At 40.4% G+C, this 24,438-nt stretch overlaps 1 protein-coding gene across 12 annotated transcripts in view; it reads right to left on the bottom strand.

Moving 5' to 3' along the window:
• Positions 1–24,438, bottom strand: part of LAMA2 (laminin subunit alpha 2) — a 471,875-nt gene that overhangs the window by 173,667 nt on the left and 273,770 nt on the right. For all 12 annotated transcript variants that reach the window (XM_039324668.1, XM_039324684.1, XM_039324648.1 and 9 more), the window contains 3 exons: positions 9,956–10,092; positions 6,506–6,742; positions 5,444–5,587 (listed from right to left, as the gene is read on the bottom strand). In XM_039324668.1, the coding sequence (XP_039180602.1) occupies positions 5,444–5,587; positions 6,506–6,742; positions 9,956–10,092 (518 nt within the window). The remainder of the gene's footprint in view (positions 1–5,443; positions 5,588–6,505; positions 6,743–9,955; positions 10,093–24,438) is intronic.

Below are 24,438 nucleotides of genomic sequence, written 5' to 3' on the forward strand. Positions count from 1 at the left end.
GTAAACACCTTTTCTTCCAGTAGTTCTGCAGCTGCTAGCCCTGGTTGCTCAGCCAACAGTCCTGAGTCCTGTAACCCATTTTTCACCAGATATCCAGGAACTCCAATATCTAGTGCGGACCTTGTTAACCCGGGCGACGTCCGAGCCGGTATGGCATTCTGAAATTTGCGTCTCACCATATTTTTTATGGGAGAGACACTCTTTGTCTGACTCCTCTGATGAGACCTGTCCAGTATGGTTGAACCTCTGGCATAGCTCTCATCTTCCTCAGAGTACACAAGCCCCACAACCACGTCAAGGTAGTGCCTCACTGGGGGATTATTATTATTATTATTATTATTATTATTATTATTATTATTATTATTATTAATATCCTTTTGTCTATTCTTGTTACCTGTTTTATAGTATTTTTAATGTTTTTAATATTTGTTCATGATAATGATTTTAGATACTTATTTTTAGTTTTGTGATACGTTGTCCATAGTCACTTGCTATGAGACAGGTGGCTATATAAATTAGATAAATTGGAAAACTTTCACAGAATGCTAGTGGGCCAACCTGTGTACATATACAACTTCATGTATTTTTTTTAAATCACCGGTTGACTCAACAATTGATCATTTGCAGTTGAAGATATGAATTAAGATAATTAATAGCATTGCATGTAATACAGAAACATTATTAAAATATCTACCTGTAGGTATGCAAGCCATCTTGCCTGAAGGAGATATTTAAATTAATAAACCATTTATGTCATATTAACAGAATCAAAAATTACCATTAATTTTGCTATGTGCTGTATAAATATTCAATCAGTAAATATCATCTGAAACAAATCTAAGTGGGGAGAAAGTTTTAAATAGATGTAGTAAATCTAATCTTTGTTCCACCTGTAAGAGAGATCATCTAAGTTTGGGGAAGCTGATAAATGCCAACTTAGTTGCAAGTAAGCACCTTCTGCATGGAACTTGTTGAGCTATTTGCTAGATGATTTTGTTCAATAATAAAGTCCTCAACAGACATTGAACATTGCTAGATTAGACATGTATTGGTCATTTCAACCTTACTTCATTAAGAAATTTATTTTGCTATCATTTTCTTCCTGGATGGTTTTTTTAGTTGATGTGTTGTTTCTTTTGTCAGCTGTTCCCAAAAATTTGAATAGATTATTATACTTACTGTAAGTTTGGAAGCCTGTTTGGGAATAGCAATGCTCTTCCAGTTCCTGTTTTTCCTTACTTGATTTTCTACTTGAGTCTATTTTTTATTTTCTTGGTTTTCACCTGAGACTTTACTTTGTTTTTTCTCTTATTTATAAAATGAGTATAGATTTGGGAATGGTTGTACATTAGTAAAATATTATCAAATACTATACTATGTTTTTCTGTGGTCCAATCTTGACTATCACATTTCTCCGAAAATAAGACCTGATCTTAAATTTTTTTGGCTCCAAAAGAGGCATTAGGTCTTATTTTCAAGGGATAACTTATTTTTCTGCTCTCTCATCTCACAGCGGTAGAAGCAACAGCCCTGTCCAGCAGGAGCCCTCATGGTCGCAGCCAGCCCACTTCTTCTGCAGTTGCTTGCTACTGATCTTGTGTGATCTCACAGTACATTAGGCCTCTGTTCTCTGCAAACAGAGGCCTAGATGAGATTTGCAGCAAAAGGCTTTGCAAATGGAAGTAAGGGTTGAAATATCAAAGCCTTCCCTCTATTTGCAAAGCCTTTTGCCATCTTTGCAGCCAAGAACGGAACCCCAGGTTGACATGTGCATCACCCCCAGGCTCTGTTTCAGGCCTTTTCTGAAGCCCTCTGCTGGCAAAGCAGGACCTGGGGATAACGCACATGTCAACTCGGGGCTCCATTCTTGGCTGTAGAGGCCTTTTCTGTTGGCAAAATAGAGCCTGGAGGCGACATGTGCAAGCAACGATGAGCAACTGCAGAAATGAGCCAGTGGCAGCCACGTGTGCTCCTGCTGGATAAGGTTTTTGGTGCCGTCACTGCAAGATGAGGCAGGTATTGGGGCATGGGATGCCTGACTGAGGGGGCCCTGAGGTAAGCGGGTGCGGGGTGCATGGGGCAGCTTCACCTCCTTCCCCCACCTGCCCCCACCTCATGGCACCATGAACCAGATGGAATGGATAGACGGCCAGTTGCGCAGGCTCTTAACTAGGGCTTATTTTGAGGGTAGGGCTTATATTAGGCACACCCGTCAAAATCAAGCAAGGCTTATTTTCGGGAAAGGTCTTATTTTCAGGGAAACATGGTAGTTTGATAAGAATTGTCAGTAGATCATTTGAAGTAGATATAAATTCTTTCAGTAGTAATTAATCAGATGACCACTTTGTGGAAAAATTAAAAACCACATGTTATTCTGCCAAGGCTTCTGTATTGTTTTGCAATCAGGAATCATATGAACATCTCAAATTTGCCTCATTTATTAACAAGGATCCTAAAGCTACGTGGGTGGAAGGGGTTGATGTTTATTATCTCCCGGCAATAGCTTTCTCCTCAGCAACATTTGGAATATTGAATGTCCTCTTATCTATAATGTTGGTAATATCTGTCCAAGAATGATAAGGGCCAAAAGACTATTCACATGGTGTGTTTTTTTCCTTTTCATTTTGTTTCATGTCACTGCCCTGGTCACCAGAATTTATTGCCCTGGGAAGAAAAGCCCACCAACTCTTGACTGTTTTTTAGATTTAATGTGAGAATCAATGTCTTCAGTTACTGGGAATAACCCCTTCTGTTTGTAACTATCTTTGGAGAGGACCATTGTTTTAATGTCTGAGCCTTTTTTTAATCAGTTCAGTTTCCAAACACCTTTCAATAAGTGCCTGTAGAAGCTCTACAAAAAGTCTGAATTTACAAATTCCCTTTTTATAATATTTCTGAAACATTGTCTAGTTGAGATAGCAAATTTCACTATTTTCCAATTACTTTATGTTCAGTTGTAATCATCTAAATCAGTGGTTCTCAACCTTTTTAATGCCGTGACCCCCAACCAGTCGTAAGTCGAGGACTACTCAACTGGTGCAGCACCGTTTGCAGAATGGGACTTTTGGCGGGCTAAGCAGGGCAGAGACAGCCTGGACAATTCCTATTGGCTTCTGAAAGCCAATAGAATTAGACTCTATTCAAGAGAGTCTATTCTATTGGTTTTCAAAAGCCAATAGAATAAAAGGGAGTAGCACAACTAAGGAAAAGGAGGGAAAAAATGGCGGACTGCGTTGTTTGGCGACCCCCGTGAAATGGTCGTTCGACCCCAAATGGGGTCCCGACCCACAGGTTGAGAACCACTGATCTAAATGGAATGTTAAAGCCCACATATTTAACACCAATCATACACCAACACAATATTGTAGCTAGGCTTATTTTCAGAGTATTCAGATAATTTATACGATTTCTATTTTTTTTACTCATTTACTTTCCTCCTTTTAAGCAACCCAAGAGTTTTGAAATAATTTGCTTTAGAGATTATGCTCCAAAAAAGAGTTAATGTAATAAAAATTAAGACGTAAAAATTCATATAAACAATGGTTGTCTCATGTTTCACATCCCTGGAAATCAACCTCTCAGCCATGCTCTAAACTGAAATCTCCATTTAATAAGATAAAATGACACTTGAAACATATATGGAAGTTTCATTTGTAATAGTTTGCCCGTATATAAATAATTACTTAGGCTATAGTTTTTGATACTTGTATGAGAAACTTCTCCGAATCTTGAGTAGCTCATTTAGGAACTTCATTATTGACTTTTTCTGTCTTCCTTTGACTTATCGAGACTATCTGAAAATCCCATTAAGTTCCAAGGGCTACGTCCAAGAAAAAGAACATAACTTTAAATTCTGGATTTGAAGTCTAACTTCTAATGCTGTTTGGAATAGGATGTCATAGAAATAATAGAACCCATGGTATTCCCTATGACATTTTATGGAAATGAAAGTTAGACTTTGAGAAATCACAATAGGAGACTATAGGGAGACATTTTTGAAAATTGGAATTGGAGAACATTCCTAAAAATACCATGAACAGCCAGGAAAACAATGGATCATTGAACAAATAAACTCAGAGTATTCAGGGCACAAAAGACCAGGCTCAAATTATCCTGTTTCAGATACATTATGTGAAGACCTAGCTCTCTGAAGAAGTCTTTATTACTGGGAAAGGTACAAGGAAAAAGAATAAGAGGATCACCAATGGCAAGGTAGATAGACTCAATTACAGTGGAAATAAATGAACTACTTGAAGACCTGAAAGACTAAGTCAGGGAGATAATTATGGAGGGAAAATCTATCTATGTGGTTGCTAGAAGTCAAAAACAGTTTGATGGCACATAATCAGTCAATAACTTATTATAATTTCTCTCCTCCTGATATAATTTTTCAAAATTTTCAACATTAAAACTGATGTTATTGTTGGAAGCTTTTTCATCTGACTAATTTTGATACTCTGTCTTTGTATTTTTCTAATCCATCTTCCATCAGTTTTGTAATAATCATTAAAGCAACTGTGGTTTTGGTGAGCTAATTTGATGGAATATTGTAGTAAGGATTCCCGGGAGGGAGGGAGTACATTCTGGAGGAATAAGAGACAACTCAGTCCAGATATTTTGTGTGAGAGAAAAAGGGTGAAAACAGCACCTTCCTAATAATTTTCAGAGTATATGGTAAATGCAGAGTAGAGTACTTCAGTTTGGCAAGAATCTGTCTATCGGTTTAGAAACAATAAAGATCTCAGCATTGGTGTTTTGGGGCAGGACAGCTGCTTTAATAGCTGTAGCACATATACAAAGATAGTTGGGAGCAGCTGCATCCAAAGAAATATTACCTTTGTTTGAGCTAATATACAACAACTTTGCACAGTCCTAGTAATCAGGATTTTTATTACATTTCTTTTTATTACAAAGATTTGTATGCTGCCTGATTTATGAAACTCTATGTAAAATGACTAATCTGTAACCACCCTGCTAGAAAATGGTGGAAAACATGTTTTCTACAGACAATAAAAATATTAAAGCAATACTTGTCAATGGTTAATTTGCTTTTAAGGAAATTGCAAGTATTACATCATATAAATTCTCTTAATATGATTGCAATCTAGCCCTGTAGATAAATTCTGATTTGGCATTTGAGCAGCCAAGATTGTTAAACTTTGCATGGAACAGTCAGCTATCCCTTTCATTACATCTTTCTTTTCTGGATTTTAATAGCTTTACTCAAGGGATTGACATTTATTATTCAATCTGAGGTTTCTTTTCAACATTTTGACCCTGATTGCTCAATGGAACATGGCTTTCTATCCAGTTCTAAAATACACAGGGGAGAAATTGCTTAAATGCCTTTCTATATTTCCTATCTTCATCTCTGTGTCTGGCTAAAAGATATCAGCAGGAAACAACATTATTGCATTACATGGCTCAGCAGTCTTATACTCACCCACACACGGATCAGTCCCTTTGCCTCACTGCATTCTGATGTCAGGCCAAAGCAGTAGCAGCTGTTGCAGCCAATAGGGTTTCTGGCAGAGAGTCCAAATCGGCCAGGTTTGCACCTGTCACAGTTGAAGCCTTCCACATTCATCTGTTAACAAAAAAGAAGAGAAAGCTTTAGAAACTATCGTAATTCTCTTTTAATTTGGAGCCTACCTTATCAAAAGGTACTACTAGGAAGAAGATATGTGGTAATAAGATGCCTTTTGCAGAATAAAGCTCAATGGCTGAAACATTCAAGATCATATCATTTAAAAAAAATTCTTTACTTGCCTCCTGGTTTTTTTTTTAAAATTTAATTGATCTGGGGAAACTGAAAAGCACAAAAACCTAAGTTCTGACTGAGCCTTAATGTGAAATGGAGTTCACAATGGCTAAACTCCAGAGTAGGTTATTATAACCATCAGCACCAGGCTACATAGAGGAAGAATTTTTTTTTGAAAGTTGCTGAAAGGTTGCTTTGCATTACTTCCATAAGACAGCTTAACAATTCAACAGAACTTAAGCAACAGACAAAAGTGAAAAATGATGGCTGTTTTGTTTCTGAATGAAAGTTTGGACAACACCGCACTGGAGAAGGCTGAACTATAACATTATGACAAAATCCTCTATAAGCCAACCTTGATTATCTGGTAACTCCACAGAGCTTTCCACATGGTTCCCTTTGGCAGTGATAGTTAAATGGTTTTATGTCGACTGGTTTCCCAGTCTAGTCTTAACCCCTGGGAATTTCCAATGGTTTCGCCTCCAAATATTAATTAGATTCAACTCTCCTCTGCCTTTTTTTTTCCAGATCAGCAAGGATTGGCTAAGTGCTGCCACTTCCTTGGATTTAAGAATTACTGAAATAAATTATACTTACATCCCAGGTTTTGAGTGTCTGGCTAGTAGAAACATATTTCTTTCATTTAGTTTAAGCTGCTGATTGATCTAACGAGAAGGTACTACCAGGAGACAGATTAAAAACAGAAATACATATAAAAAGGGGTGAAAGCCCCCCTCTCCTTACTTTACAGGTGCACTGTCCTGTATGATCAGCACAAGAACACTTTTCCATTTCTGAATCACAAGTCTGCGGCTTGGTCCCTGCTACCCGACATTCACAGGCAATGCATTGTGGGTAATTCCGATAGCCTAGCCTGCATTCAGTGCATTTATCTCCAGAGAATTCTGGACGACAGAAACAGCAGCCATTATCAGGGTTACACTGGAGGCTGAGGGATCCAGCTACACTGCAGTCACAGGCCTAGAGGAAAAAAAAAATTAGCTTGTTTTAGAGAGGGAAACATTTGAAGGATTTCAGTTTTAACCAAAGAACACGGAATACTCAAAAATGACTGCAACAATCACTGATAGTTATCAATGTATTTGTGTTAGTAGGTAAAGATTTGCAGGCACTGATTTCATTTTTCATAAATGTTATTACTTGAGTTGTGTTTCTTAAGCAGCTGAATACTGGGGGGACTGGATGTGATACTCTGCCTCTTGAATCCCAAAGTGAAAAAAAAAAAATTGTGAGTTGTATACAATTGGGGCCATCTATCAGCAGAATGTGTAAAATATTAGCCCAGTGTTTCACAATCTTGACAACTTTAAGATGAGTGGACATCACCTTCCAGAATTCCCCAGCCATATTATTCATCATTATTAGAAAAAGAATGAATATGCAAATCCAGAAGACTTTCTTTTAACCAGGAATTCTTTTTTTAAATTAGAAAAGAAACTAATACTGTAAGATCTTTTCTGGTAAGCCTCAATATTTGTGTACTAAACATTATTTTCAATCTATAGTAAAGATTCTTCTCTCACATCAGTGGTGAATACAAATGAGTAGAACTGAGGTATGTCTGTAAGACTAAATCTGGAGCAAGTTTCAAATTAACTTAAAATCTTCCCATGGATTAATCTGAGTTCTAAACAGACAAATTATTAAATTGTAGTTGAAGACAGATTTATAAATTAGAACATAAGTATTTATATCATTATATGCATAAATTATAAAAAATATCCCCAAATTAGTAAAATGATATCCAGACTAACAGATACCATGAAGAAGATAATATGCTCGTTAATGTTCTATAGCTAAATTGTGTAAGTTTGGGGAATGCTTTGACTTCAGTCTTCAAGAGGTGCTTTGGAATGTATGGGAACATGAATGCAGTGTCTGTCTGCAACTCATTAAAACAACCACGTCATTCCTGGGATTTTCTAGCAGCTGCAAAAATCCAATTCAAAGTCCTACATAGCCTTAACTTTATATACACATTATAGTCCTATATTGCAGCATGAGCATAGGATGTTAAATCAGAGCATTCAGTTTGCAGGAAATTTTTTAGGCAAAGCTAGAAGAAGAAGAAGCATGAAACTGAAAAGTGGGGCCTATGTGATTTTGTTTTTTTTAGGGGAGGAATCCCCAAATCAATATCCCCATCCTGTTATCAATATCCTCTTCATGGTATCAATATCCCCTTTCTATTCAAAGTCCAAATGGTAAACAGTAGATTTTAAAGTAACTCTACAGGTAGTTCTTGACCACAGCCGAACCCAAAATTTCAGCTGCTAAGTGAGATACTGGTTAAGTAGGTTTTGCTCCATTTTACAACCTTTCTTGCAACAGATGTTAAGTAAATCACTGCACTTGTTAAATTAGTAACTGAGCTGTTAAGTGAATCTGGACTCCCCATTGACTTTGCTTGTCAGAAGGTTGCAGAAGATGATCACATGACCCCAGGACTCTGCAACTGTCATAAATACACATCAGTTGCCAAACATCCGAATTTTGATCACATGGCTATGGGGATGCTGCAATGGTTTTAAGTGTGAAAAATGGTCATAAATCACTTTTTTCAGTGACATCGTAACTTCAGTCACTAAATGAACTGTCATAAGTTGGGGACTACCTATATTGGTTCAGGTTTCGGTAGCCCAGATATGGGCTTGCAAGGAACCAGAGTGACAAGCAATTAAGAATCCCCAGTTCTTATGCATTCTAAGAAGCAGGAAGTCTGTACATTGAGAAATAAACAAATAATCTCTTGTGAGCAAATTGTTCACCATATGCGGAGTAAATTACAATCAGCCTTAAGGTTTGTTTTGCAAGGAGACAGCTTCATGCAATATTCCTTTGCCTATAAGTTATGACAGACTCTGAAATTGGCTCCACTAAAAGCTCAAACAGAGAAGGGGGCACTTGCACCTGGCTTTGGAGAAATGAGTTGAAATACGCTAAAAAGGGAGACTTGGCTGACAGATCATTATTAATTTAGAGAGTGCCATAGCAGCTGCCATACTAATGCATTCAGATAATAGACCAGGCAAGGAGGGATATGAGAGAGCCTGGAACTAAAAGAGGGGTCTTCACCCTCATTAAGCCACTTTGCAGAAGCCTGGCGATCGGTATGCTGGAGAAAGACGGAGGCTTCGTAAGGAGCTTTACAATAAATTTATCTCATTAATTAACTGGATTAACAACCATAGAAATAGATTTGATTGCTTGCATTCAGGACACATATTCTTAAAAAATGTAGTGCAACAGTAAGCTAACTTAACCCCCTTTTTGTTGCGAGTAATCATTTGCCCAGCTTTTTTTAGCATGTCATGATTACAACTTTATTTTTCAGTATATTCTTACAAAACTAATTCTGATTGAAATAGCCAGGATGAGAAAATATGAGTGCACAAGTTACTTATAAGCCCAAAAGCAAAGAGGAACAATACCCAGATGAGGCTAGACAGATATAAACAATTGTTTCTTTACATTTGACACTGTCAGTGCAATTCACTGCCATTAAATACATTGATCAGCAGTAACTTAAGGTAAACAATACCTGGAAATTAAGTATTTAATAATCCTAATAAAAGGATCTTTCATATTTATTTTCTTTATCATTTATATCAATCCACTTCCAAGGAATCAGAATAGTGTAGATATGGTCAAAATAGCAAATCAACATTATCCATTTTATTTATATAATAGTATTTATTATCTATTTCAATTATATAATTTGAATATTTTAGGACGAATTCAAAAATATGCAATATGTGGGAGCTTTCAACTGGTCACCTAACTTTGTTTTTAATCTGATCTCTCTTCTATGTTTCTTTACTATATTTAATTAAAAAAAACTAATAACAATATTGTCTATAAATATAAAAAAATTGTTATCCTTGAATAAAATGTTTGGAATATTTTTAACATAATCCATGGAAGAAATGATGCCTTTTGTTTAAAAAAAATAGATCTCAACTGGCATCATTTCACTTTGTTGAGAATAATTGTATCCAAATGTAAATATATAGGTTCTTTTGCTTTCAACTGTAATAGCTGACTTTTCTGTGCATATACTAAGCCAGTTGTAGTTAAAACACAACTTTAAAGATATAGTCATACAAGACAACTTTATTTGATGTAATTTCCTAAAGTTAGGACAGTGGAAAAGGGAAGAAAAGAAACACTCACCTTGCACCCACTGATAATATCATGACCCCAGTGATTTGGTACACATTTTTCACATCTGTTTCCTGTAGTATTTGGAGGGCAGATGCAACGACCAGAATGTGGGTCACAATTATTACCAAGATGGGAACATTCACAGGCTTCATGGAAGAGGATTAAGAAAGAAAAAGACAAGCATTTTAAAACATGGAGTACATTACCTTTATTGCAGAGAATAATTTTTGCCATCTGATACTATTCTCTATGAAAGTTTATCCGATCACAGGCTAATGAAATGATAACTCAGTGAGAGGACATATGGTCAGGGTGAGTACTGTTCCAGAACAAAAATAGGACAAAGAAGCAGGTTTATCATTTGAGTTATTGTTCAAAATACAGCTCCAGAAGCATTAACATTTAATAATTTCTATCCTAACCCTCATTGTGGCACGGGACAGAGGACCTACAGATAATCCTTGACTTATGGTCACAATTCAGCCCAAAATTTCTGTTGCTAAGTAAGACATTTGCTAAGTGAATGTTGTTCGATTTTATGACCTTTCTTGCCAAAGCTGTTAAGTAAGTCACTGTACTTGTTAAGTTAGTTAACCAAATCTGGCTTGTTAACCAAATCTGGCTTCCCCATTGACTTTTCTCCTTAGAACAGGGCTTTTCAACCTTTTCAGAGATTGTACCACTTTTAGGACATGACAATATTCGAGTACCACCAGTGGTTAGCAAGGAGTCAAAACTTGATGACTTAAAAAAGGGGGGGGGATTTTGGGTTTTACTCTTAGATTCATCTGTTGTTATAGAAATGGCTATTTTATAATATGGAAAAGTAAGAAGTTGAGGTTCAATATTAGTGCTTCCTTCTACTGCAACAGAGAAAGTCGGAAGTCAATGCCTTTTCTTTTTCCCTTCTCCCCCCTCACTTTTTTCCTTTTTTCTTTCACCCTTTGCTCGCAAAAGCCCCTTGCTCTCTCTCTCACATGCACGTCTCCCAGAAAGCGTTCCCCCTCCTCTTTCTCCTCACCGCTTCTCTAACAAAAGCCTTTTCTCTTCTGTCTCTTTCTCTGGAGTCTTTTTTCTCCAGCCAAAACTGCCTCCTTTTATAGCCTTTCCTGTCTCCGCTCCCCTCCTCCTCCTTTTTCTCCCGGGTGTGCCGGAAGTGCCGATCCTGGGACATTTGTCTTGGTCCAGCAGCCCTGCAGCTCCTGAGGACTCTCTCCGGCGAGTCCTGTGCTGCCCCGCTTTAGCTCGTTCCCTCCCCCGCTACTCTTGTCTAGGCTAGGCAGGGTTGCGTACCACCTGCCAGATGCCAATGTACCACCAGTAGTACGTGTTCCACTGGTTGAAAAGCCCTGCCTTAGAAGGTTGGAAAAGGACACAACATGACCCTGGGACACTGCAACCGACATAAATAGGAGTCAAGCATCTGAATTTTGATCACATGACCATGGGCATGCTGCAATGGTGCATGTGAAAAATGGCCATAAGTCACTTTTTTCAGTGCTGCTGTAACTTTGAATGGTCACTAAACAAACTATCATAAGTCGAGGATTACCTGTACTTCAAAACCTCCCTGTCTGAAGGATTCTAAGGTTCTTTCCTTCAGTCCATTTCCTACAGAAATGTTCTTTTTCCCCCTCATTAGAGAAGCTGGCTTTCTATCTTAGCACGTGATTTCCTTAATATACCTTTGGGAACTTAAGCAATTATTTCTATGTACTCTTGATGGGATTTGTTAATCACACACTTAGGGATATATGCCACTGGGAATGAACTTCAACCAGGGTTATTTTATCCCCCCCCAATAGTTGTAGAGATGTCCATATTGTATGCCAAACAACAACTTTTTGGCAATAAGAGAACATAAAACCTGCTCTTCTTAGCATGCTAGCTGTTCATTTACCCTTTCCTTAGAATGAGTGAAATATAGGGAATAGTAATTCTATTTTAAATATCTGCCAAGTAAGCAGATAGCAACCTGTACCTTTGTGATTAGCAAGAATCCTATAATAGCTAGTAAGAAATATTTCTAAATAATTGCAATAGAATTGGTTCGATATTAAAAAAAACATCAAAATTATTATCTTAGATTGGAACCCAGTACTTTTGTTTTGTAATGGAGTTTTAACTGGATATTTTATTAATCATGGAAAATAGCAGAAGATAATATTTTAAAATTGTCCACCAATTCTGCACAGCTAATCCAGTTCTCTCTTTTCTCCAGCCCTTAAACCATATTTGTTTTTGCAATGATTTTAAAGATATAACAGTTTGAATCATCCATCTGCACAGTTTTATATATGTAATTTGGAATACCAGCTACTATTTCATGACTGAAAACAGAATTAACTTTAAAAATGAAATTCCACATGCAAACTCAGATCAGAGGAGCCTTCACTGTATAAAGAATTCCTACTTAGTCCTAATCTAACATGTGTATTTTTCAAGGCTATTGGCATTAATATAATTGTGAAATTTCTGTGAAAGAAAGATACCTACAACAGTTCTCTGTCTTGCCGTGCTAGAACCAGGGACAAATCATCGACTTATAGGAAATTTAGATTCAGGCCTTTTAGACTTTTATATCAGGCACAACAATAAAAGTTGATTCTCCAGAAACCCAATTCTGTTAAACCCAACCCAATTAAACAACAGCAGAAGCTTCACACATTCCAAGTGACTAGATATTTTAATTTGTAAGTTATATCAATTCCTATCTGCCTATCGCACAACATAGGAATAGGAGATATATCATACACATACATAAACATACATACATAGCGCAGAGGAGCCAATTTGGTGTGGTGATTAAGGCCCCAGGCTAGAAACCAAGGAATGGTGAGTTCTAATTCTGCCTTAGGCATGAAAGGTAGGTGGGTGAATTTGGGCCAGTCATTCTTTCTCAGTGTGAAATGTCAAGGTCAGGTGACAAACCAGTTAGTCAATTCCTGTCACAATCAATGAATCAATATTTGGTTGATCCGAAAAAAATCAGACCCTGCACATCGATGAAAACGGAAGGAAGATACACATAAGCATATGCATACCTACACAAATGCACACATAGATACATAGATATTTATTTACAGAATTTATATCACCGCCCTCTTGCTTTCTGTGACTCTATGCAGCTTACAAAAATATAAAAAATATAAAAATATAAAATATATAAAAAGAGTAAAAACAATACCCCCACCATCCCCACGGCAACAACCAGCAATCAAACAAGCCACTTGATCAGCAAAACCAGGTCTTTTGGGGCCTTGTGAAATACAGACACACACAGAGGAAAAGAGGAAGCGAGGAAGAGAGAGAGAGAGAGGGAGAGGGAGAGAACCACAAGTTTTAAAAACCAGTAGGATGATGTTACAAAGTTGGGTAATGAATCTTCTGCAAGCAAATGATCAAGTTCAGGAGCACCAAGGACATCACAGATTTTCCTCTACTAGGCACAAACATGATCAATGCGATGATGAAATTTCCCACAGTTAGCTCCTGAAACAGCAATGTGCTATACACCTATACCAGTGGTTCTCAATCTGTGGGTCGGGACCCCATTTGGGGTCGAACGACCATTTCACGGGGGTCACCAAACAAGGCTGTCCGCCATTTTTCCCCCTTTTCTTTGGCCATGCCCCTGGCCCCCGGGGATGTATAAGTTGGGGGTCACCACAACATGGGGAACTGTATTATGGGGTCTCAGCATTAGAAAGGTTGAGAACCACTGACCTATACAATATACTGAAGAACCAATGTTATCATTTTCAAATCATATTGTTAGTGCTACAACAAGCTAAGGGAAGACAGACATTAAAGCCCACATTTTTTTTTTTGAAAAGTAAAAATTGCACTTTGGCAGAGAAAACAAAGATAATCCTTGTGCACACAGCTTGACATAGAATTCATTTTTCTGAAAGAACATTTCTATATTCAATATGTTTTTTATATTTAGCTTTCAGTATGAAGCTCATATTCATAATGTTTGCTCTGCTCATTATTTTGCTTTAATTATAATTTACTTTTTAAAGAAAACATTATCTTGCAGGATAAAAAGAAAAAAATCCCATATCTTATTTTCTCATTCTATAGCATACAAATGAAGCATTAAAAGACTGGCTTTAAAATAAGCACAATTGTTTTAACTATTTCTCCTGGTCAAGTAGAGTATATATAGGAATACACAATTATCATACTCATTCAAGGACTTCTGAATGAACTTTATCAGAGTTCAAGGAGTGTTTCTCAAAAACATACATTGTTCAACTGGAAAGAGAATGGAAAAGATCAGGATGTTGTATATTAAGTGTTAAGTCCTTTGATCATGAATGAATGATGAAGACTCATTGTGCAGTTAACAGCTCTTTATTCATTTAACAGCAACACCCCAATGACGCAAACGGCACGTAGGCCTCTCTTTATCTGCCCAGAGACCTGGACACAATGGCGACAATTATCGGAGCATTTTTGTGCCCTGCGCATGTGTGCAAGGCTGGCGCCACTCAGTCTGGTCCTGGGCAGCTTTTGGAATGCCCGGGACCAATGCAACATCCCGAGCCTGCTTTTGCAGGCTCAGGACACAACACCCCTCCCCCTAGATGGAACATTTCTGCGCACATACATGTACGTCCTACATTGGGGAAGTGATATATAGTTCCATAAATAAAATGCACGAAATGTGGAATATTCGAGGCTTGTTGTTGTTGTTAATTGCGAAGTCGTGTCCGACCCATCGCGACCCCATGGACAACGTTCCTCCAGGTCTTCCTGTCCTCTACCATCTTCTGGAGTCCATTTAAATTCACACCTACTGCTTCAGTGACTCCATCCAGCCATCTCATTCTCTGTCGTCCCCTTCTTCTATTGCCCTCAATCTTTCCCAGCATTAGGCTCTTCTCCAGTAAATCCTTCCTTCTCATTAGGTGGCCAAAGTACTTGAGTTTCAACTTCAGGATCTGGCCTTCTAATGAGCAGTCGGGGTTGATCTCTTCTAGGACTGACCGGTTTGAATGCCTTGCAGTCCAAGGGACTCGCAGGAGTCTTCTCCGGCACCATAGTTCAAAGGCCTCAATTCTTTTGCGCTCCACCTTTCTTATGGTCCAACTTTCACAGCCATACATTGCAACTGGGAAAACCATGGCCTGGACTATACGCACTTTTGTTGGCAGGGTGATGTCTCTGCTTTTTAGAATGCTGCCTAGATTTGCCATAGCTTTCCTCCCCAGGAGCAATCGTCTTTTAATTTCTTGGCTGCAGTCCCCATCTGAGGTGATCTTGGAGCCCAGAAAAATAAAATCTGTCACTACCTCCATTTCTTCCCCATCTATTTGCCAGGAATTGAGAGGGCCGGATGCCATGATTTTGGTTTTCTTAATGTTGAGTTTCAAGCCAACTTTGGCACTCTCCTTCTTCACCCACATCAAGAGGCTCTTTAGTTCCTCTTCACTTTCTGCCATCAGAGTGATATCATCTGCCTATCTTAGGTTGTTGATATTTCTCCCGGCAATCTTAATTCCAACTTTTGATTCATCTAGCCCTGCCTTTCTCATGATGTGCTCTGCATATAAGTTAAATAGGCAGGGAGACAGTATACAGCCTTGCCGGACTCCTTTTCCAATTTTGAACCAATCAGTGGTTCCGTGTTCGGTTCTCACTGTTGCTTCTTGACCCGCATATAGGTTTCTCAAGAGACAAATGAGATGGTCGGGTACTCCCATCTCTTTAAGGACTTGCCACAATTTGTTGTGATCCACACAATCAAAGGCTTTTGCATAGTCAATGAAGCAGAAATAGATGTTTTTCTGGAACTCCCTAGCTTTCTCCATGATCCAGCGTATGTTGGCAATTTGATCTCTAGTTCCTCTGCCTCTTCGAAATCCTGCCTGTACTTCTGGTAGTTCTTGATCCACATACTGCTGGAGTCTAGCTTGTAGGATTTTAAGCATAATTTTACTAGCATGTGAAATGAGTGCAATGGTGCGATAGTTTGAACATTCTTTGGCATTGCCTTTCTTGGGAATTGGAATGTAAACTGACCTTTTCCAATCCTGTGGCCACTGTTGAGTTTTCCAAATTTGCTGGCAAATTGAATGTAGCACTTTTACTGCATCGTCTTTTAAGATTTTGAATAGCTCAGCTGGAATACTGTCACTTCCACTAGCTTTGTTGTTGCTCAGATTTTCTAAGGCCCATTTCACTTCACATTATAGGATGTCTGGTTCGAGGTCAGTGACCATCTCATTGTGATTATCTGGGATGTTAAGCTCATTCTTGTATAGTTCTTCTGTGTAGTTTTGCCATCTCTTCTTAATCTCTTCTGCCTCTGTTAGGTCTCTGCCATTTTGATCCTTTATCATGCCCATCTTTGCATGAAACGTTCCCTTCATATCTCCAATTTTCTTGAAAAGATCTCTGGTCCTCCCTATTCTGTTGTTTTCTTCTATTTCTTTGCACTGTTCATTTAAGAAGGTATTCTTATCTCTTCTAGCTATTCTCTGGAATTCTGTATTCAATTGGGTGTATCTTTCTCTTTCTCCTTTGCCTTTCGCTTCCTTCTTTCCTCAGCTATTTGCAAAGCTTCCTCAGACAGCCATTTTGCTTTCTTGCATTTCTTTTTCTTTGGGATGGTTTTAGTTGCTACCTCTTGTACAATGTTGCGAACTTCCATCCATAGTTCTTCAGGCACTCTGTCTATCAGATCTAATTCCTTAAATCTATTTTTCACCTCTACTGTATATTCATCAGGAATATGATTTAGTTCATACCTGAGTGGCCTAGTGCTTTTCCCTACTTTTTTCAATTTAAGCATAAATTTTGCAACGAGAAGCTCATGATCTGAGCCACAGTCAGCTCCTGGTCTTGTTTTTACTGACTGTATACAGCTTCTCCATCTTTGGCTGCAGAGCAAATAGTCAATCTGATTTCTATGTTGACCGTCTGGTGATGTCCATGTGTAGAGCCGTCTCTTGGGTTGTTGAAAAAGAGTGTTTGTTATGACCATCGTATTCTCTTGACAAAATTCTATCAGCCTGTGCCCTGCTTTATTTTGTACTCCAAGGCCAAACTTGCCTGTTATTCTGGTTATCTTTTGGCTTCCTACCTTAGCATTCCAATCCCCCATGATGATAAGGACATCATTTTTTGGTGTTAATTCTATAAGGTGCTGTAGGGCTTCATAGAACCGGTCAATTTCATCCTCTTCAGCACCAGTGGTTGGGCATAGATTTGGACTACTGTGATATTGAATGGTTTGCCTTGGATTCGAATTGAGATCATTCTGTCATTTTGAGGATTGTATCCCAGTATTGCTTTTCCTATTCTTTTACTGACTATGAAGGCTACTCCATTTCTTCTGAGGGATTCTTGCCCACAGTAGTATACCTGATGGTCATCTGAGTTAAATTCACCCATTCCTGTTCATTTTAGTTCGCTGATTCCTAAGATGTCGATGTTTAGTCTTGTCATCTCTTTTTTGACTACGTCTAGCTTGCCTTGATTCATGGATCTTACATTCCAGGTTCCTATGGAGAAAAAATCTTTACAGCATCGGACTTTCCTGTCACCACCAGATATATCCACAGCTGAGCGTCCTTTCGGCTTTGGCCCAGTCGCTTCATTCTTTCTGGCGCTACTAGTACTAGCCCTCTGCTCTTCCCCAGTAGCATATTGGACACCTTCCGACCTGAGGGGCTCATCTTCCAGCGTCATATATTTTTTCCTTTTAGTATTGTCCATGGGGTTTTCATGGCAAAGATACTGGAGTGGTTTGCCATTTCCTTCTCCAGTGGATCACATTTTGTCAGAACTCTCTGCTATAACCTGTCCGTCTTGGGTGGCCCTGCACGGCATAGCTTATAGCTTCATTGAGTTATGCAAGCCCCTTCACCACGACAAGGCAGTAATCCATAAAGGGGGCAGTAATCCATAAAGAGGCTACCCTCAGGCAAAACCCCCTCCACTTCGTTTTGGGAATTCATGTATCTGAAATCAGGAAATAATACAAAATAACCATGCCCTTTTATTCAGGACCCTTATGAGTAGTCCCCTTTAACTTGACAGCAACTTCACAAATTCCCTAACATATTTGGGTGGGCACTTGGCCTGCTGCGACCTCCTTGGACCAGGAGAGATTGCTTGACCCACCTGCTTGCCTACCAGGCTAGGTGGGCCAAGGCGTTGCTGCCCTAAATTCCCGGTTGACCTGGCCATCTGCTGGCTGGCTGGACCCTCTAAGTCCAGGCCAGCATACCTTGGAGGGGTGGTAGTCCCTGGATCCACAATGGACCCTTCTTGGGAACATTGTCCCTCGAACCCAAGGCCAGCAGATGGAGAGTGCTGGGTAGCTAAAGTGCCCCAGTACTCTGTGGCCCCCAAGCACGTGCCGGAAGTGCCAGAGTCAGGAGTCGCCTCTCTGGCTACCCCTTCCCTGTTGACCTCCTTCTGGGAGCAATTGCAGAATTGGGCCAGCGCCCCTGCTATAATTCCTGTTCTCTTGTTGTTTGTGAATTATGTGGATACCCTCGGTCAGTCTCCCTGTCTGGAGCACTCTGTGACATGTGTGAATAATGTGGATATCCCCGATGTGACTTCCTGTCTGGAGTACTTATGACTGTGTGGGATGACACCCTATCCTGTGACTTCCTGTTGAGAGCACTTGTGGAATCTTGGGATGACTCCCCCATAGCCTCAGCAGCGGCTAATGATGGCCTGTGAAACTGAACCTCAGAATGCATATTATGGTCCCCCCCCGAGCACAGCCAGGAGTGGAAGGGTGAGAGTCCAGTCTCCAACGCAGTTGGTCAATGTGCCTGCGAAGAACAGGGCCGTCTCTCATGGCTACTTTGCAGACCACAGCTGTGACCCAGAGATGACCAGGCCCATAGTTCCGTGCCCAGACTGGATCACCCACTTGGAGTCTCTTAGTTGCCTGCGGTTGTGATACCTGTGAAGCCACCCGGTCAGGGTGCAACCTGTCCAGTTTAGTGATGAGGCGGTGATCCCAGCGAGTTCAGCAGGGCTCTTCCCTGTGGCAGTGCATGGTGTGGTGCGGTGTGCAAAAAGGAAATCTGCTAACCTGTGATGCCAGTTACCGTAAGTCAGTTTCTTGAGGGCATCTTTGGTGGTGCGCACCATTCTCTCTGCCAATCCATTGGAGGATGGATGGAAGGGAGCCTAAGTCACATGGCAGATCAGGTTGGCCTGAAGAAAAGCCTGGAACTCAGAAGAGGTAAATTGAGGACCATTATCTGAAACCAGAACATCTGGAAGGCCGTGTGATGCAAAAATTCCTGTCAACACCTGGATGGTCCTGGCAGTAGTAGTGGAGGACACAGGAACAACCTCTAGCCACTTGGAATGGCTATCAACAACAACCAGGAAGAATTGCCCCTGAAAGGGCCCAGTGTAATCTATATGCACCCTAGACCATGGGGTTTGAGTTTCTCCCACCTATGTACTGGGGCCTGAGGCATTTCAGGCCGAGACTGTTGGCACACTTGGCACCCATGCACCTGGGCCTCGATGGCTTTATCGAGTCCAGGCCACCAAAGATGGCTGCACACAAGCACTTTCATCCTGACTATGCCAGGATGTCCCTCATGCAGAGAGACCAAGATTCTAGACCTCAATGAGGCTGGGATCACTACCCTGCTACCCCATAACAGGCATCCCTTGAAAGTGGAAAACTCATGCTTCTTGTGCCAGAAGCTTTGGATCAGTATCTGGGCACTTGTCAGGCCATCCTGACAACACCCATGTCAGCACGCGTGTAAGCGTGTGATCAGTGGCAGTTCCTGCAGCCACATCCCTAGCATTGAGGGGAGACTCAGGCAATTCCTGAATGGACAGAATATTAAAGGCTAGAGCAGGATCAGGCTCCAATTGGTTCAAGGGCAATCTGCTCAGGCCATCAGCATGACCCATTTCTTTTCCTGGTTTGTGAACCAATGTATAGTCATATGCTGACAGGAAAATGGACCATCTCAGCATATGAGGAGAAATGATATGTGGGGTCTGTTTGTTGATGGTAAACAACCCCAGCAGAGGTCCACTGCCAAGGAGTCCACTGCTAAGGAGCCTGCTTGTCCAGGAGCTTGTGTAAAGGCTCTGCCACAGCAGCCTTATGTGGGAGAAAGGCATGATAAAAATTTAACAGCCCCAAAAAGGCTTGTAGCTCACTCTTAGATTTAGGGCTTGGGGCCTGCTGAATAGCTTGTAATTTAGTTTCAACAGGGTGAATGCCTTTAGCATCTATCCTGAATCCTAAGAAGTCAGTAGAAGTGACTCCTATCTTACATTTATCCTTCTTTAGTTTAAGGCCTGCTTTTCGAAAACGAAGCAAGACAGCCCTTAGTCTCTCTGCTAAGTTTTGAGATGACTCTCCAGCAATGAGGACATCATCAAAATAGGGACAGACTCCAGGAATACCCCGAAGTGTGCTCTCCATGACACTTTGGAATATGCCAGGGGCTACATTTATCCCAAATTGCAGTCTCTTGACCTTGAAGGCCCCTCTGTGAGTTACAATAGTCTGGGCCTCAGAGGCTGCCTCATCAACAGGTAACTGTTGATAGGCTTGTGCCAGGTCAAGCTTCGCAAAAATGCATCCCCCTTTGAGGGAGGCCAGGATGTGACTTACTACAGGTACTGGATAAGCATGCTGCTGCAGCACCTTGTTCAGTGTACCCTTGTAGTCTGCACATATACGTATGTCCCCATTAGACTTTAGAGGTGTTACTATGGAGGTTTCCCATGGACTTGAGTCTACAGGTTCTAAAATGCCCTGCTGGAGCAATTTGCCTTTGAGGGCGAAAGGTATCCTCCTAGGCTTAACCCTGATGGGCGTGATGGTTGGGTCTAGCCGTAGTGAAACTGGAGGCCCCTTATAGGATCCAATCTCTGAACTAAACACATCTGTAAACTCCTTGCAGACTTCTGCCAGGCTCAACGTTTGCAAATGGTGCAACCGAGTGATCTGGATTCCCAGAGACTCGAACCAATCGGGTCCAATAAGGCTCGTGTGTTCACCCCCAACAACCACCACATCTGGAGGACCTTCAAAATCCTTGTGCTGTACTTTAATGGTGGCCTTCCCCTTAACACACGCCCTAGAATTCTGAAAATCTGTGAGTATTATATTGGATAGCCTGAGTTTGGCTCGAAGGCCACTGCTGTTGCAAATCCTTTTGAATGTGTTAATGGAAATAATGGAGAGAGCGGACCCAGTGTCCAACTCCACGGATAAAGGAACCCCTTGCTTTAAGGAACAGTTTCTTCTTTAGGGGTTTATGTGTGTCTGTCCTCAAAATACTCCTGCGCAATGCGCAGAAACCCACCTTATGTTGGATGGGGACCCTGGTACCTTTCAGATGCAATTCTTCACGAGGTTGGACCTTTTGGTGACCCAAACAGATGGATGCAATGTGGCCTTGCCTGCCACACACTCTGCAAATGGCGGAGCAGAACCTGCAGTCAGCTCGCTTGTGGCGTCCTCCACACCTGAAGCATTGAAGAGCTGCTGGGGCCTTGTCTGGACATTCCTTCTGCCTCCTTTCAGCTGTCTGGTAAAGCCTATCCACCTCTTCTTCAGGATCTGCTTCCAAACCTTCTTGAGCATCCTCTTGGTGGATGGTAGCTGCCTCTGGAGGGCTCCTGGTGGGCCGCAAAGTCTTTACTGCCCCGCCTGCTGCTTCCTCAGCTGTCACCTCTCGTAGAGCATCTTGGAAAGAGACATCTTCTTTTGAAAAAATCTTCTGCTGTAAGTCTCTGTTCCTTAAACCGCATACAAAGCAATCTCGCAGCCTCTCTTCCAGATCCTTGAACTCACATGGTCTGGCTGTTCGCCTTAAGGCTGAAATAAAATCCTTAGCAGATTCACCTGCCCTCTGGTCCCTTTGCTCAAATGTGTGCCTCCATGCAATGACAGACAACTTGGGCTGGAAATGTTCCTTCAGCAGTTTCTTCAAGTCAGTATACGTTACTGACTCCAGAAGTGCAGGGGCCACCAGGTTCTCTGCAATTTCAAAAGCTTCCTGTCCACAGACACACAACAGGGTTGCAGCCTTCAAGCCATCTTCTCTAATCTGGTTTACCCTGAAGTAATTCTCCACCCTTGCAACATAGGATTCCCATCTCTCTGGGTGTGAGACATCAAATTCGGATAAACAACCAATCTTCGCCATCCTGTAGTTTACAACTTTCACCACTCGCTCCTCTGTAACTTCTATTGTGGAAAGGGTCTTTCAGCCGAGCTCATCCTCCAGCGACGCTATACTGGCAGGCTGGGACGCTGATTCCAATGCTGTCTTCCCCTCTTCAGGACTTCTTGGGTAAGTCTTTAAAGCTTTTCTTTCTTCAGCTTGTAAATCATCCCACCTTCATCTCCAGTGTTAAGTCCTTTGATCGTGGGCGAATGATGAAGACTCATTGTGCAGTTAACAGCTCTTTAGTCATTTAACAGCAACATCCAACAACGCAAATGGCATGCAGGCCTCTCTTTATCTGCCCAGAGACCCGGACACAATGGCAAAAATTATTGGAGCGTTTTCGCACCCTGCACATGTGTGCAAGGCTGGCACCACTCAGTCTGGTCCCAGGCAGCTTTTGGAATGCCCGGGATCAATGCAATGTCCCAAGCCTACTTTTGCAGGCTTAGGACACAACATTAAGATTGTGCCATTTTTGCCCATTTTGCTCAGAATAGAGGTACCTATTCTACTGATGATTCTTTTTGTCTGTATGCCGATGCACCGTTTAAGACGAGTCAGTTAACCATAAGTGCATCATTTATTTCCATCACTATATCATATGAAAAAATGGAGATTGATGGATCAAACATGGTCATTCAAATAGCGACAAATGATTATAGAAAGTTTTCATAACAAAAAAACAGCTCTACAGACCTGCAAGTGCTGCAAAAATGACAAATCACAGTAATACCCTGTGTGCTTGTTCAATCTCTTTTTCTGCTAAGTTCTTTAATGCTAGATTTATCATTTATTTTTCATTTCATGGGTTTCTCTTCAATGAATGCAAGAAATGACCTCTTATTCTTACCAAACACTGTCATGCTTGAACATTTACATGACAATAAACACATCTTTATAGGTCCACACTTCCTTTACATGGTCTCTACAAATGTTGAGTCATGGTTCTGAATATAACCTGTAGAAATCTTAAAACGCATTTATCTCCCCAACAAAATTTGCTTTCCGCTTGCTAGCAGAGGGATCAAACTAAGTCATCGCTCAATACCCTTGAGGTTACTGCAATACTTCAGAATAATCAGGATTCTCATTACTCAGTGTTATATCCCCAAAAACTGGACATACAACAATTTGAATAGGAGGACTCCTATTTGACATTTTGAAGTTAGACTTTAGAGTACCAAAGAATTTCAGCCAAGGTTTAATTTAGATTGCAATCATATATATAAGTGAGAGAAAGTCCCATTTAATTTTATTTACGCAGAGAACCAGGCTCCATGTTTAATAAGGATAGATTTTCATCCATATGTATTTATAAATAAACATTACTGAAAATAACATATGGCTGAGCATATAGGATTGTGCTCTAAATACAAATCCACAGATTAGTTTAATTCTGATATATGTCAGATTCATTTGTGAAGCTGTTTTCGTTTAACTTCTCAACTGTGTACATTTTTTTAAAGCAAAAAAAAAATTTATCCTAATGTTTGCATTTTTCTGCATACTTTTTCTAATCCAATCATTTAATATTTTTCTTCATTACTTACTTCATATTTTTTCTCTCATAAATTATATTTATTTTAAAAAACCCAGGACACGTGATCCTGAACATATGGGGTTCTTTTTTTACATTCTTTTAACCAAGACAAATAGTTTGTATGATTTTTTTTAGTTGAGAGTGCCATTAAATGTTGAAGAAAATGATTTAGGTACATAATGATTCTTCTGTAAGTTTAGAAGTTTGAAGATTGGATCAATTTCCCTAAAGAATATGTACCATGACAAAATAATGCCCTTCATGGGATATCCCAGGGGTAGGCAACCTTGGCTCTTTTATGATTCGTGGACTTCAACTCCCAGAATTCCTGAGCCAGCATTGAATTCTGGGAGTTGAAGTCCATGAGTCACAAAAGAGCCAAGGTTGCCTACCCCTGAGATATACCATTGAGAGATAGCTGAGGTGGCTGACATTAGGAAATCTTGGCGGGAAATACTTGGACTAACAGAAAGCACTGAGGCACTGATCATAGCAGTGCAAAAACAAGCACTAAGCTTGGAGCAGAGGTCTATCATACTAGACAGGACTCAAGGTGCAGACTGTGCAGAGAGACCTCAGAGGCACATAGTGACAGGTTGTAAGATGCAGGCAGGAACATCCTAAGTGGCACAACCAAGTAGCAGGCATTGTGTACAGCAACAATGTAAGGGCTAGAACCTCCCAAGTCAAGAAGGGAGATGTCACAGAAGTTTGTGTAGAATAAGAAGGTTAAGAGCCTGTGCAACTTCCAGATA

This window comes from Crotalus tigris, unplaced genomic scaffold (genome assembly GCF_016545835.1).
Source record: "Crotalus tigris isolate CLP2741 ecotype Arizona unplaced genomic scaffold, ASM1654583v1 scf7180000017611.44802233496:7321179, whole genome shotgun sequence".
Classification (NCBI taxonomy): domain Eukaryota; kingdom Metazoa; phylum Chordata; class Lepidosauria; order Squamata; family Viperidae; genus Crotalus; species Crotalus tigris.